Below are 13,714 nucleotides of genomic sequence, written 5' to 3'. Positions count from 1 at the left end.
GGCGGCTCGCCCCCGCCGCCCGCGCTGGGCAGCATCGCTCAGGACGTGGTAGCTGTCCACATGCTTAAGCTCTACGAGAAGTACAACCGGGAGGGGAGCCGGCCCGGCGACGGCAACACGGTCCGCAGCTTCAAAGCCCGGCCAGGTAAGAGCGCCGGGCGGAGCGGGGCCGCCGCCGGCGGGCGCCCTCAGCCCCCGGGGCCCGGCTAGCGGCACGTCCGCGCTGGCTCCGCTTGCTCGGCTCCCCGACCTCGCCCTCCCCTTCCCCGAAAACGTCTGCTACGCGGCAGCGCCGCTCTCCTGAAGCCTCCCTTGCTGTAGGTTCAAACCACCAGGCAAGGAAGCGCCTTCCCCAGTGCAAACTGCCCTCGGGCGAAAGATCTTTCCTGAGATACTCTGAGCGTAAAACCAGCAGCGCTCGCTCCAGCGTTAGGTCCTCTCACCCCGCTCTTCTCACGCTCTCAGAAGCTGCTGCTACCAACAGTGCCGCCTACGGGACTGCCTAACGCTGCTCGGGATCTAAAATCCGTCGCGCTGCCTAAACCTCTAGAGATGGCTAACAGACCTTCCTCCCCTCTGCTTTTCTTGCTTTGATATGAGGCCATGAGAGCAGATATGCTCCGTCAAAAACGCATTTTCATTATATGCTTGATACTTCAAAACAATAGATGAGTTTTGCTTAGTTTGTTCCTTATAAAACTTGCTATCTTTTGCCACAGAGAGTCAAATGCATCATCCCTGGGAAGTGCCTTCCTCCTTTGCTTAATTTCTACAGACTGTAACCAGAATTTCAGTTCTTAAAATAAGATTCATGTCAACTTCTGGAATATCATTTTTGTTGTTTCCAGAAGCTTTCATTTTTATAAGCTTATTTGATAAATGAATACAAAACTTGCTTTTGACAGTTTCATTCTTGCGTGGAAAATAGTGTGTAAACACATCCTCATGTACTGTTTACCAGTAAACAGTTACTGTAACATCGCACACAAATTCATGACCTCTAGTGTGCCAAAAATAAAAAGGAGCAAGTAAGTTCATGGAAGAATATGTGGTTAATAAAAACATCCCGAAATCTATCAGCTTTTAAAGCAAACCCGGACACCTGGGAAGAAAATGAATCTTCATGCTTTAGATCAACAGCCAGCCACTAATAGGGGTTAGGAAGGAGCTTCCCCTGTGGGCAGGTTATTCAGTGACCTCTTCCTCCTGCTCTTAGTTCTTCTGAGCCAGCTGATAACGGCTGCTGCGTGAACAGGGCCCTGAACCACAAGTCTGCTCTGACAGAAATACAGTAACTGTTGGGATTTTTTTTTCTCTTGTTCAGGAGATTAACTTAAAAATGATTTAGACATAAGCATTAAGTTACATTTTAAAACTCTGAACTAACATGTCATTTAAACAGCAGTTTTTCTCGCCCACAGATAATACTGATCTGTAACTGTCCAGAACAGTGTATTTTGCTTTTCTTGCAGTTCATAAAATCAAGGCATAGGTATCTGCAAGTAATTCCTCCTGGGTCAGGCAGTGGAAATAAAGCACATCCCTGTCCAAACCTCGCCTCTCCTGTTTCCCATCTGTGCACCTCCTCTGCTACATCCCATCTCTCCCCAGTAGCAGGGCATGAAAGCAGAAACTTCTCTGCAGGGCTCCCCTGTTATAACGACGACGTGTTATTTCCTTGCAATTCTTCAGACTATGGATAAACAGTCTGAAATGAACCACAGAATGAAATGTGTGTGTTTGGGGGGAATAACAACAGATACTGTTCTTATGTTTTGCTTTCGGTATCTCCTGTCTGTATCTCCTCCAAGAAATTCTAGCATTCTCGTGCCTTAAAGAAGTCCACTATGTTCTTCTAGCAAATCAAGCGGAATGTTTGTTCCTTATAAAATAGATGATCCCTCCAATATTACTGACATAAGCAAAACAGGCTAACATCTATAACTTCCTTTTCATTAACCCAAGCAACGGATTTTTTTTTAACACACCCTTCCAAAGATTTGCAAAGCCTTACATTTTGTGCTCCAAGTTAAAGCCATTTGTTACAGGATTCACAAGCATCACTGTTATTTTAAAATTTCCCAAGAGAAGTGCTCTAAAATTGGGAAATGTCAGTACAAACTTATTTTGCTCCTCTATCATGCACTATTGAGGTCTCCTTAATTACACAATTGTATTGCCATTTAGCCCTTGCTGAATCTATACATCCCTTGCATGGCACAAAGGGTGTGAATAGGGAGGATAAATATTACATAATATTCCAGTCAATGTGGAATATTAATTATGTGACACACAAACTTTGTTCACGTTCCAAGTTATAACTTTCTCATGTTTCTCTAGCAACACTAAACATTTCAGGAGGAGTGGTTCAGAAATGTCCAATCAGTTCCTCTTAACTCCTCTCTACAGGTGTTCACAAGAGATCCCTATTTCTCAGATGATGAGCTAATACGAAAAAGGCACTTGAAAATTAGTTCATCATCTTTTTCTTTTGGGTGCTTCCTAGTTTTCAGGTACCCCTATCTTCAGAAAGCAGCACCAATTGACTGAAGTTACAGTTGCGTAGTCATCTTGTAACTGGCTTTGGACATAGTTTGTGAACAAATGTGAAATGCTAAGCTATTGTCCAGCATCATTTAGGTGTCTGAGATGGAGAAATTAGCTTTCATAGCAGCATTCAGCTATATAAGTCATGAAACCTCCCTGTAAATTCCCTTCTACAGCTCAGACTCATTCCCTGGACACTACCCCTCCTTTGTGCTAAATGAGACAAAGTCCTCAGTGAATGGGAGAAAATCAGCAGCTGTTTAATTAAGACTACATCATAATTCATATGTGCAAGAAAGGCAAATCAAGATTACCTGGGGAATTGTAAATCTGTCCTGTAGAACCTAAGGTTGCTTTAACATAATTTCATAGATTAAAATATTTAAAATTAATTCTTGGCATATTTTTCTACATAAATGCATGTCATCAGTATATCATGTAGTTCTATATTGTTAACCTTCACTTACTGCAATGCCACATTATCTGATGTGGATTATCTATTAAAGGCTAGCACTTTCCTTCCCTGGTCACTCGTCTCGTCTTTTCCCGCCTTTTGCATGTATTATCCAGAAATCTTCCATGTATTCCTAACCTGAAGCTGTCTACAGTGACTAAAGGTAGTCACTAAAAATATTAACAGGTGTAATGCATACAACTTACATTGCAACTTACACAGTTCAACTTGGAGTAGACCTAAAAACAACAACAATTTCAGGTTTACATATTAGCAAAAGCCTGAGTGATCTGATGAAATCTGATATGTATGACGATGCTACATCCAAAACTCAAGTCTCCTCAATTCCTAAAAAGCCCATACTTCTAGTCTCCTGACTTTTCAGCAGCTGCAGATTCACGAGAACCAATTCTCTTCTGCAAAGAATCTTGGCTTTTGACTGGTTCCTTTCATTTTGGAATACCAAACAAATTCAGATAAATTAAAATTCCCTTTCTCTGAAATATCACTCCAAATTCTTTTCACATCTGAAGCTCTGGGACTCTACTGCCTTTACCCAGTGGTGCACATGGTCATATCTACAAAACTGATGGTACTGGGAACATACCTGCATCTGGAGCTTGGCACATACTACTAATAAATAAAGAGATTTCAACTGCATACAGAGCTCATGTAGGGAGAGGCAGTGAATAGACTTTTTTGTTTTTTAAATATGCCTTCTGAAATGCACAAACATCAACAATATCCTGGTGATCTAAAGGAAATACTAAGATTATTCTTCTATTTAGTCTGGAAAGTAGTCTGGCTGCATAGGAATGCCTGCTCTTGTGCAATTGCTAGGTTCCAAAGACTTGAATCAAACCTAAACTCTGAATTTTTCATGATCTGAGCATCTGTGCATAAGACTACAATTGATCAAAAGTTTGTTTGTTTGTTTGTTTGACAGAAATCTCATCCTGAATGGACAGAAACAAGTAGGTTCCCATGGAACCCTGCTTCTGTTAGCCTCCCTGCCACCTATGAAAATATTATGTGGGTATCTGCATCAGTGCAGGTAGTTCCACTTCACTGCATCAGGAAAAAAAATACAGACAGTGTAGGTTTACAGGTGACATGGAAATTGCCTATTTGACCATTGGTACTTTCAGACTGTACACGTAGGCCTGGCACTGATGAACATCCTAACCTACTGTGGTTTTGTCCAAATGATGGTTCCAGTCAGCAGATATCTGAACTGGAAGACAGGAAGCACTGACTTAGTGAGATGCGGTACTCTTAATTTCCACATTTCAAATGAAACTGTGCTGAAAAGGAAGAACATTCTGACAGGTGGCAGTTAACAGGACTGCCTTTTTGTTGTTAGCTCCCAACATTTCTGTGGTTCATCATCAACAGTGCAAAGCTCTTCTGGGAAGACTGGCTAGTGGGGGCTGCCAGAGAATTTCTCGGCTGCCAGAGAATTTCCAGGTATGTCAAGAAGGGCTGCCAGAGGGTTTGCCCATCTGGGTTAACTAAAGGTGTAAACTTTACCCACTGAAGCCCTTTAATGACTTCTAAGTTGCAGACTAAGCTTGAAAGAACAGGAATCATTTCTTTGTTCTGCCACCATTTTCCTGTACGTTCTTAGTAAATCAACTTCCCCCCCCCCCCGCCATCCTGTCCTTCTTATTTAGCTGTAAAATGAGGTGAGTAATCTTCCTTTTGTTCATTTTGAAGAAAGGATTTTTGTCAGGAAGTGTCTGCCGTGGCACAGATAGCATATGTGTGTTCTCACTTGAGGCTGATACGATACCATGAACAGAAATAGTGAAGTTCAAAGAACAAGGGAGGTGCTGTCAAAAACTAACATCAATGAAGAGATGATGGCTCTGTCTAGGATCCTATCTGTACTTGTGCCAAAGGAAAAACTATGTTTCAGTACTGCAAACATCACATATTCTGCAAAACACAATTGGTGACTCTCAGATGGACAAAAACACTTTCATGATTACCTTATGCCATACAGCAGGGGCATTTCACATGCCTCAGGAGTTTATACTCCTTACAGTTAGACTAGCCTAAGGCTCTTCCATAGCTCAACAGACTTAACTGAGAAAACCACTCTAAATCTTCCCTGAAAGATTTAGGCACAATTCTGAGCTCTGCCAAGGGCAAGTTGTACCATCTCTCTGAGCCTGACTTTGTTATTAACAAAACAGAAGCAAGGATCCTTTTCTTGAATGCCTGGCTCAAAGCCAGTCTGAAATAGAAATCTTTGGGCACAGATTCATCCTCTACGTACACAAAAGGTGTGCAGCATGTTGGACACTCCTGATGTTATTGTAATACTGCTATTAAAGATTGATTTTTCTTTCTCTCATTAACCATAGTTTTAAAGTGAATAATGCCAATGAGCACACTGTATTACCTGGTTTGAAGTGGGTAAATAAAAAGCAAAGTTTGTCAATCCACTTATTTAGCAATAGGCGGTGTGACTAACATTTTCGGTCTAAATTTTTATCTGTGTTTTTCTTGCTCTCTTGTAGAATTCTTGGCTCAAAAGCCTTTGTATTGCTTCAATCTTACATCAATGCAAGATTCAGAGATGATCCTTGCTGCCACGTTCCACTTCTATGCTGACAAACGCCATCGGCATCGGGAAGCATTTTGTAAGCGGTCCAAGAACTCATCCTGCCGCCTTCTTCACCTGCCTCATATCCTGCGACTCAATATCATTTTCCGAAGCATTCCCCAGAACTCTGCCTATGGACTAGTCAAAGGGAACATCACTGTGTTTCTCCAAAGACGAGGGGCTTGGCATGCAAAGGACATTTCACACATTATAAAAGAATCAAAACAGGCTGGAGAGCTCATTCTCTGTGCTGAGCTTGACTCTGGAGAGAAATACCAGGGCTTCCCTGAACAGGCTGCCAGTCATTTGCCTTATATACTGGTTTACGCCAATGATCTTGCAATCTCTGAACCAAACAGTGTAGCAGTCACCCTACAGCGTTATGATCCATTTCCTTCCAATGATGGGGACCCAAATCTATCCCCAAATGCTTCTAATGATACCCGAGTGAAGAGGGATACATACCCCTCTAGCTCTATTCAGAACAATGAGTTGCCAGAAGTAGAATACAACAACAAATACAGTAAACATGATATATGGGAGAGCGCCTACAAGTCCTTGAAACCAAAAGCCTCACGCAAAGATCGACGGAGAAAAGGGCAAGAAAATACAGAAACACTCTCAAAATCTCAGGTGCTAAATTTTGATGAGAAAACAATGAAGAAAGCAAGGCGAAAACAATGGAATGAGCCAAGGATTTGTTCAAGAAGATACATGAAAGTTGACTTTGCTGATATTGGCTGGAATGAATGGATCATATCTCCAAAATCGTTTGATGCCTATTACTGTGCAGGGGCATGTGAATTTCCAATGCCTAAGGTAGTATGTCTATTCAATGTTGACCTGCAAACATAGTCTAATAGATCTTACGTTTTAACTTTCCCACTACTTCACTAGTTAGATCTTACCTTCTTCACTGTGTTCTGACGCTTTGTTCAACCCAAATAATTTGAGCAGTATCTTTTCGGTCAGCTTATGCATCAGAGGGCAGAATGGATTTCAAGTTATCCTTAAGTGGAATCTGAAAAATAAGAAAAGTATCTGTCTCAGATTTATCCTATTATTTCCACACATTAAACCATCAAGCTACTCCACTGTGATAGCAAACGCATACAGTGTTATAAGCTAATAATAAAACAAACTACCATATCATAGTATATTCGAATTCCACTGGTAAAACCTTATGGCAAAAATGCAGAATAGCAACAATGAAGCATTTCTAATTAAAAAAAAAAATGTTTCTCACTTCCAAAAACTGAATGCTAGTTAAACTGACATTCACGTCTCAAAATTCCCTGGCACTTTCTTAACTGATTAAATTCTTAAATTGAGACAATGTTGTTTAAATGAAAAAAAAAGTTGCTTTTAAATACATAATAGAAAATGCCAAATAGTTGTCTGTTGCACTTTGGTTAACTCTAGTGTTTTGAATTCCACCTACAGAAGCAGTATGATATTTGCTAGTAAAGACGTAGACTGAAGTCCTGCTCTAGTGGAATTGGCAAGAAGTAGAAATTTTGACTATCCCAAGCAGAACAAAATTTCTCTGCATTTTGTAGAACTTTCAGATAATGGGTGTGGAGGGAGGATTTGAAGCACTGCATAACATGCATGTTCAGAAACTCATATGTAACTGTTTTGCATATATATCTTCAAATGGTCTGATTATTCATTCTATTGCAATTTTTGCATGTGGTCACTCAATCTGCACATAAATAATAGATAGTGGTTTGTAGTAGAGAAACTCAAAACTTTGAGGCAGGAATCAACCTTATATAGAGAGAGACCACTGCATATTTATACCGAAATCAGTCGTATGATTGCTGGAAGAGTCAGTATGTGGGCCAGCTTAATCCCAGAAACAGTGGAAGTCCAGACTTCAGGGCAGGGTGTACAAATTACCCAGGCCACATATATTTTTGAGTAGCTGGCCAATGCTGAGGCCTGTGTTGATAAAACTTAACAGCTATTGATATACAAACCAGTAAGATCAAAACTGGCACTGGCTCACATATGATTTCACTTTTTAGTTGCAGTATAAAGATATCATGTGCCACAAAGACCACTTAAAGAGCCAAAACAAAACTCGATCTGGGAGTGAGTCCTGTGCCATGGACTCACAACACAACCTAATTCACCACTCATATATACCAAAAGAAAAAAAAAAAGGCGGGGGGGAGAGAAAGAGAGAGAGAGAGAGAGATTCTGAATATATATGACTTCTTATGAGCAAAACAATATATCACAGGAAAGCTGAAGGAACCAAAAGAGAGTGCATTTTTTTTTCAATCTGGAATAGTAAGAAACACGCTTACACTGCAGATTTAAGTATCACTTTTAGGTAAGAAATTAAATGTTCTATAATGTAGATTTCCTTACAAATCAAAGGCACTATTTCAGTTCTCATTTTGATACTATTTGTTTTACAGACAAATTAATGTACCTATACTAACATCCTGGGGGCAAAAACCCAGAGAATTTTATAACCAAATCATAGGTGCACCTATCTGGGTATTTTTCATTTGACTATCTAGTTGGGTTTACTTTGGAAGAGGTTTACTTTTTGTTAGTTCATAACTTCTAAGAGAACATAATCCTAAAAAATAAAAGCAAATTCACAACTGTAACTTTTAAAAATTACTGTCTTCAACTGAACAATGCCTAGGATATCAGCATACTTGAATAAAGGCTTTAGCCATCCAGGTCAGTGCATGAAAATTGCTAAATATTGTGGAAGCAGAAATAGTCTTTGTTCTTGCAAATATATTGGGGTATTAAACACTCGATCATCTCACAAACCCTAAGTTAGGAAAGCATATATATGAACTTGGCAGTTGTATGTCAAAGGTCAGATTGAGGCTATTCATGAAGACTTATTCTATACTATTCTATACTGTGACAGGCAACAGATAACTTGTAATTAATAGGGAAGACTAAGCTCTCTTTACAAGATACTCACATTTTTTAACTGTGGAGACAGAATTGCACTTATACACACAGGATGTTAAAAATCATGAAATCATACAACTTTTTTAACATCAGTTCATCACTCTGTACATTTACTTCCTGAATAACTGCAATTCTTGATCTACACACAAAACAGCTCCACTAAAAATCTTGTCATAGCAAGTTCATTTACCTTACTACCTTACTGCCTGACATGTAGGGGAGAAGACTAGCTTATATGGTTAATAAATGGTTGGCTGCACTGTTGCACTTGCCAAATAAACGCTACTTCTAGGGGTGAGTTTACTGAGGTAGGAGTAGATGGTGATGGGCACAAGAGAAAGAATGTGCTAGACATACTTAATGATCCTCTGCCTTCATTACCCTCTCCCAGTGTGGCTAATGTTTCTGCATCATGTAATACTGTCACCTGCAATGCAGCACCTTCTGTTTGTCACTGTACAGAAAAGTTAGGTCTGCCTCACAACTCTGATGATGGATTTTGATAGCATGGATATCAGGCTGCTAGGAACTGAACTCCAGCAACCAGACAGGGAAAGATTGGTTTACACAGAAAGTTTAAAGTGAATTGCTAATTAAGACAATCTAAATTATTCAAGCAGGTGAATACTGTTGCTTAGCTAACAGATCTCTTAAATAGCTTTTGATTTATTCTTGGGAACAGTTAGGCTACAGCAGCCTAGGGTTGGCCCTGTAAAATTATCCATGACTTCTTTACTCCTGAATATGAGAACAGGCTCCAAGGGTTTCATGCTTCTAACTTTTCTATGAAGTCATCTTCTTTAGAGAAGGTCTGTATACCAAATACTATCTTGAGACAGCAGTCTCTTCCAGATGTGAGGATATATTACTGATATCAGCTCTAGGACTGTGCCTTTGTCGAGACGCCCTCTATTCTCAACTGCCACGAGATTATTGCTGAATTAATTTGAATACCGTTTGGTTGACTTCTGTTGCTATGTCAGGACTCTGGTTCAGTGTCCAAGAGTATCACTAGGAAACTAATGTTTTGAAAAATGCCCCTTCTCTGAGTTACATTAATTGGAATACTCTTGATTTTGTTCTTTAAGAGTCTCAGTTCATGAGTTTCATTCTGAGTGTAGAGTTAAAACCCGAACACAAAACTTTCTTGAAGCTAATAAGTGTTGTTTATTAACATACGGGGGAGGGTGGTTTTTGCAAGGCACATTCATGATAAAGAAAAAAAAAGACAGATTTTAAAAGGAATGTAAAAGCCATGAAGAGGGGAGGAGCTATGGTATTTCAAAATTGCTGTTTAGTCGCTTTTCAACTTCAACCCCACCCTGTTTTCTGAGACCCAATCTGTTCCTGAATTAGGATTGTTCTGAAGGTTAGGTAAAAGCAGAACCTGCCCTGCTGTATATAACTTAATAGCTAACATTTAAGACATTACAACTGTCCTAGCACCATCATTACTGGGCATTCAACTCATTCTTGCAAGCTTTCCATGGTAACACACTGGTAAGAAGGCTATTATGAAGCCTAATCCAAGATCACTGAGCACTCAGGCCAAGTTTCCAGAACATCTGAAAACTTCTGGCTGGATGAGGGATGGGTGTGCTGTCCACCTCTGCTGCGGATGTAGGGCTCAGGCAGTCAGATCCTATACTGAGCAACAGTCCATAATAAGCACTGTCCTCTGTGAACACTGTTCCGCGTAGTGTCTATCAACCTCAAGGCATTAAAAATGTAATTACTGCTATCTCCTTGTAGCCTGATTTACTCAGACTGGATTATTTTGGACTGGTTTCAGGAGTGACAGATTCCCATGCTAGACCTCCCTCACATCTATTTGTTCCTAGCAGATATCTCAGGCTGTACAGCTGGAGAAAAGCCTAATGGGATCTTCTGCAGGTTCATACACAAGAATCCTGTAAGCCAGTAACTGGGACTAAGGGCAGTGGTATCTATCCCTTGCACAGGGTCAGCAAATTCTCTTTGAGTAGTACATTAAGCTCTGTGGATGTTTCATATAACATTCAAATAATAAAGCAGCAGGAAGATTTTAGGAATTTTTCATAATGTTTAAAGCAAGAGCTAGATTCTAGAAGCTCCACTTACTTGAATTTCAAAACTCTGCAACAGCTTATACATCTGTAAGTTACTTCTGTCTCCCTCTTGCTGTCCAGGTTTTGTCCATGGCCAATGTGAGTAGGAGGCTATTTCTACTTCACATGGCAGCTGTGAGGCTAATTTACCATTGCTTGTTCATGGACAGCTTTGAAATCTAAAGAAGAAGGGTAGTATAAGAGAGCACATTGTTGCTAATTATGCCAAGACACTCGAAACATGAAAAGAGAGTTTCTAGGATGGGTCATTTGTTGGGACTAGGATATAAGGATGCTCTCTTGAAGCCCCAGAGAATCAAGGCTGGATTTCACAATTTGACCTTGTAATGGTTCAAATGAGCACTCTCCTTAGTTCAGGAACCTCTGAAAGTTTCAGCAGTGATTAAGGTTTGATTCTGATTTTCTGATATTATCTTACACTTAAAGTAAGTATATCAGAATCGAATTATCTTAAAAAATGTCTCCTTTATGAAACCTAGGCACCATGTAACTTTCGATGTTGAAATGGAAAGTTGTGTTTTTCATAAATGGAATTCTTACAATTTGAAAAGTAGGGAAGATACAGGCAACAGTAATTCTTCTCACTTAAAATACCTGCTCTCACGTTAAAATAAGTGAAATCCCTATTTGTTGTCCCACAGATATCATGTTCCACCTGAGATGCAGCTACATCCTGATAGCAGTGAAAGATTTCATGTGCCTTGTATAACAAATCAGTGCAGACAGCTCCTGAAATTGCAGCAAAAAGCCTGATGTGATAAATACAAATTTGACTAGCTGTTACTGTACTCACTTGCTAAGGCAATATTCAAGCACGATGACTGAACAGGAGTGACTGCAGCTTCAGCCTCAGTGGTGGGTTGCATGCTGTACTACTGCACCATGTAATGAGACCACATGCACTTCCTACTGTGCTGAGGCAATGGTAAAGAAAGACTGTCACCGCTTCACCTTCACCAGTAAATCTCTGTTTGATAGTACATAGCTCAAGCAACAGAACTGGTGAAAACTGCTTAGTACTACTCAATTGCTCAGACTACAAGAGTCAAGTATAGCTTGTGAATAAATGCTAAAAATATATGACTTACATTCAACTATTAAGTAGTGTATACTATTTATACAATCTTAACACTCTTTTTCTTTTTCTCAATGCTTTTATACCTAATAGCCTCCATTCTGTCCTCCTCTCAAGTATTTTTCCTTATGTATTGCATACAAAAATAGCAAAGAAGGTGGCTCAGTACTCTGAGCAGTATGTAGCTGTCGAGCTGTTGTGAGCTCTCACTTTATATGCCTCCTGTCCTCCCAGCTTTTTGTTTTCTTCTCCCATTCTGAGGCTAGTTAAAGGGAAGTCTGCTGAGGAAGGTAAAGGGAAGCAGATAGATACAAGTTTGTCACGGAGGCATGATCAGAATGGGTCTCTGTGAGATTGCTTGACTATTTTAGAGTAACTCCCCCCTGTGGACACTGTTCCTGAAGCACTTCCACATTAGAATTACTCTTTTAATGGAGAGTAATTACTCTAGGGAAAAGTAAATAATTCCAGGTTAGTGAACATGCAGATTACTCCTGGATTATAGGAACAGTTATTATGGAAAGAATTACAATGAACAATTTTCCCAGTCAGACAAGAGAGTGAGAAGATGAGACATAAAACTGTACGAGGGAGAAGCATGCCTCACCTTAGCCCTTTTCTCCTGCATGCCTGCCTCCAGCATTTAATAGGTGCAGTCACGGACACGTTTTTCACTTTTTTTTTTTTTTTTTAGGCCACTGACTGCTGGCTGTGCCACCAGTGCCCTCCTCTGGTATTTACAAAGGCAGCATAAACAGTATGCAGAAAAGTGACTTCTCATAAGTGAAGCAGTAACTGTTTCCTTCTGTGTTGCAGATTGTCCGGCCATCGAACCATGCTACAATCCAGAGCATCGTAAAAGCAGTGGGCATCATTCCTGGCATTCCAGAGCCCTGCTGTGTTCCTGACAAAATGAACTCACTCAGTGTGCTCTTCTTAGATGAGAACAAAAACGTGGTTTTAAAAGTATATCCCAACATGTCGGTTGAAACCTGTGCCTGCCGATAAGTTCACACAAACCCATCTTTAACAAGACCTAAACATCCTGCCCAACTATATGGAGAAAGTTGTGAATAGGAAATGAATCCACTGTTGTTGATAAGCGAATGCAAGTCTACAACTCCTACAGACAGCACGCAGAGAGAATAAAGCAGCACCCATGCTCACCTGGAAGGATATGTCTTAATATTGTCATTTGTCTTGCAAATTAACAGTGATTCACCTTCCTGGAAATCAGTATTTCACAATTTCTTCTTAACTCATCTAGTCAAGAAACATGGTATTTAGTGCAGAAATTTAAATGCAAAGTTTTCCATAATCAAAGGACTAAAATATGTTTTTATATGCTATTTTTCTATTTTCTCTCTTCAGTTAACCAAGAAGATGAGAAGTGAACTTGCAAAGGCAGGCTTATTCTAGCATATCACTTGTGTACACAAATCAAAACTTTTTGCCTAAAACACTCATACTCTTAATCTGCATATTTATACTGAAAATGCTGTAATAAAGGCCTTAATATGTATATTTTCTTCAGGATTCAAGTGTAGTGCACTGTATAAGCTTATATATATACAGTATGTTAATATAACCATTTTTGGTTACCCTTCCCTAATATATTTGTTCTACAAAAGGCATATGTAATATCCCACACTCTTGGTTTGCTGGATAATTTCAGATTGTTAAACATATATTCTCTGAATAACACATACAATATAGTAATATGTTGAAATACTAAAAATAAAATAACCAAGATTTATATTTTTGTAAATTATACTTTATATCCTCTAGTTTGTTACATGCTTTTAACAAAAGCTAATAAATTAAAGGTACAGTAGTATCTAAATATAGTTGAAATGTCTTTCTACAATCCACTTGGTTGCATTCTGTTAACTAGATGGAAACATGTAAATACATCTTAAGCTTGTCATAATGTACATCAATAGATTAAAGCCAAAGGGAATATTACGCTC

General features: G+C 39.6%; 1 protein-coding gene across 1 annotated transcript; it reads left to right on the top strand.

Moving 5' to 3' along the window:
- Nucleotides 1-6: 6 nt before the first annotated feature.
- GDF10 (growth differentiation factor 10) lies at nucleotides 7-13,444 on the top strand. Its single transcript, XM_085324714.1, has 3 exons — nucleotides 7-145; nucleotides 5,527-6,431; nucleotides 12,561-13,444. The coding sequence occupies exons 1-3, from the start codon at nucleotides 61-63 to the stop codon at nucleotides 12,750-12,752; spliced, it is 1,182 nt and encodes a 393-aa protein (XP_085180840.1). The 5' UTR covers nucleotides 7-60; the 3' UTR covers nucleotides 12,753-13,444.
- The last annotated feature ends 270 nt before the right edge of the window (nucleotides 13,445-13,714 follow it).

Source organism: Rhea americana, unplaced genomic scaffold, assembly GCF_003343005.1.
Source record: "Rhea americana isolate MKP2758 unplaced genomic scaffold, rheAme1 scaffold_93, whole genome shotgun sequence".
NCBI lineage: Eukaryota > Metazoa > Chordata > Aves > Rheiformes > Rheidae > Rhea > Rhea americana.
This window is presented reverse-complemented; position numbering and strand designations above follow the sequence as displayed.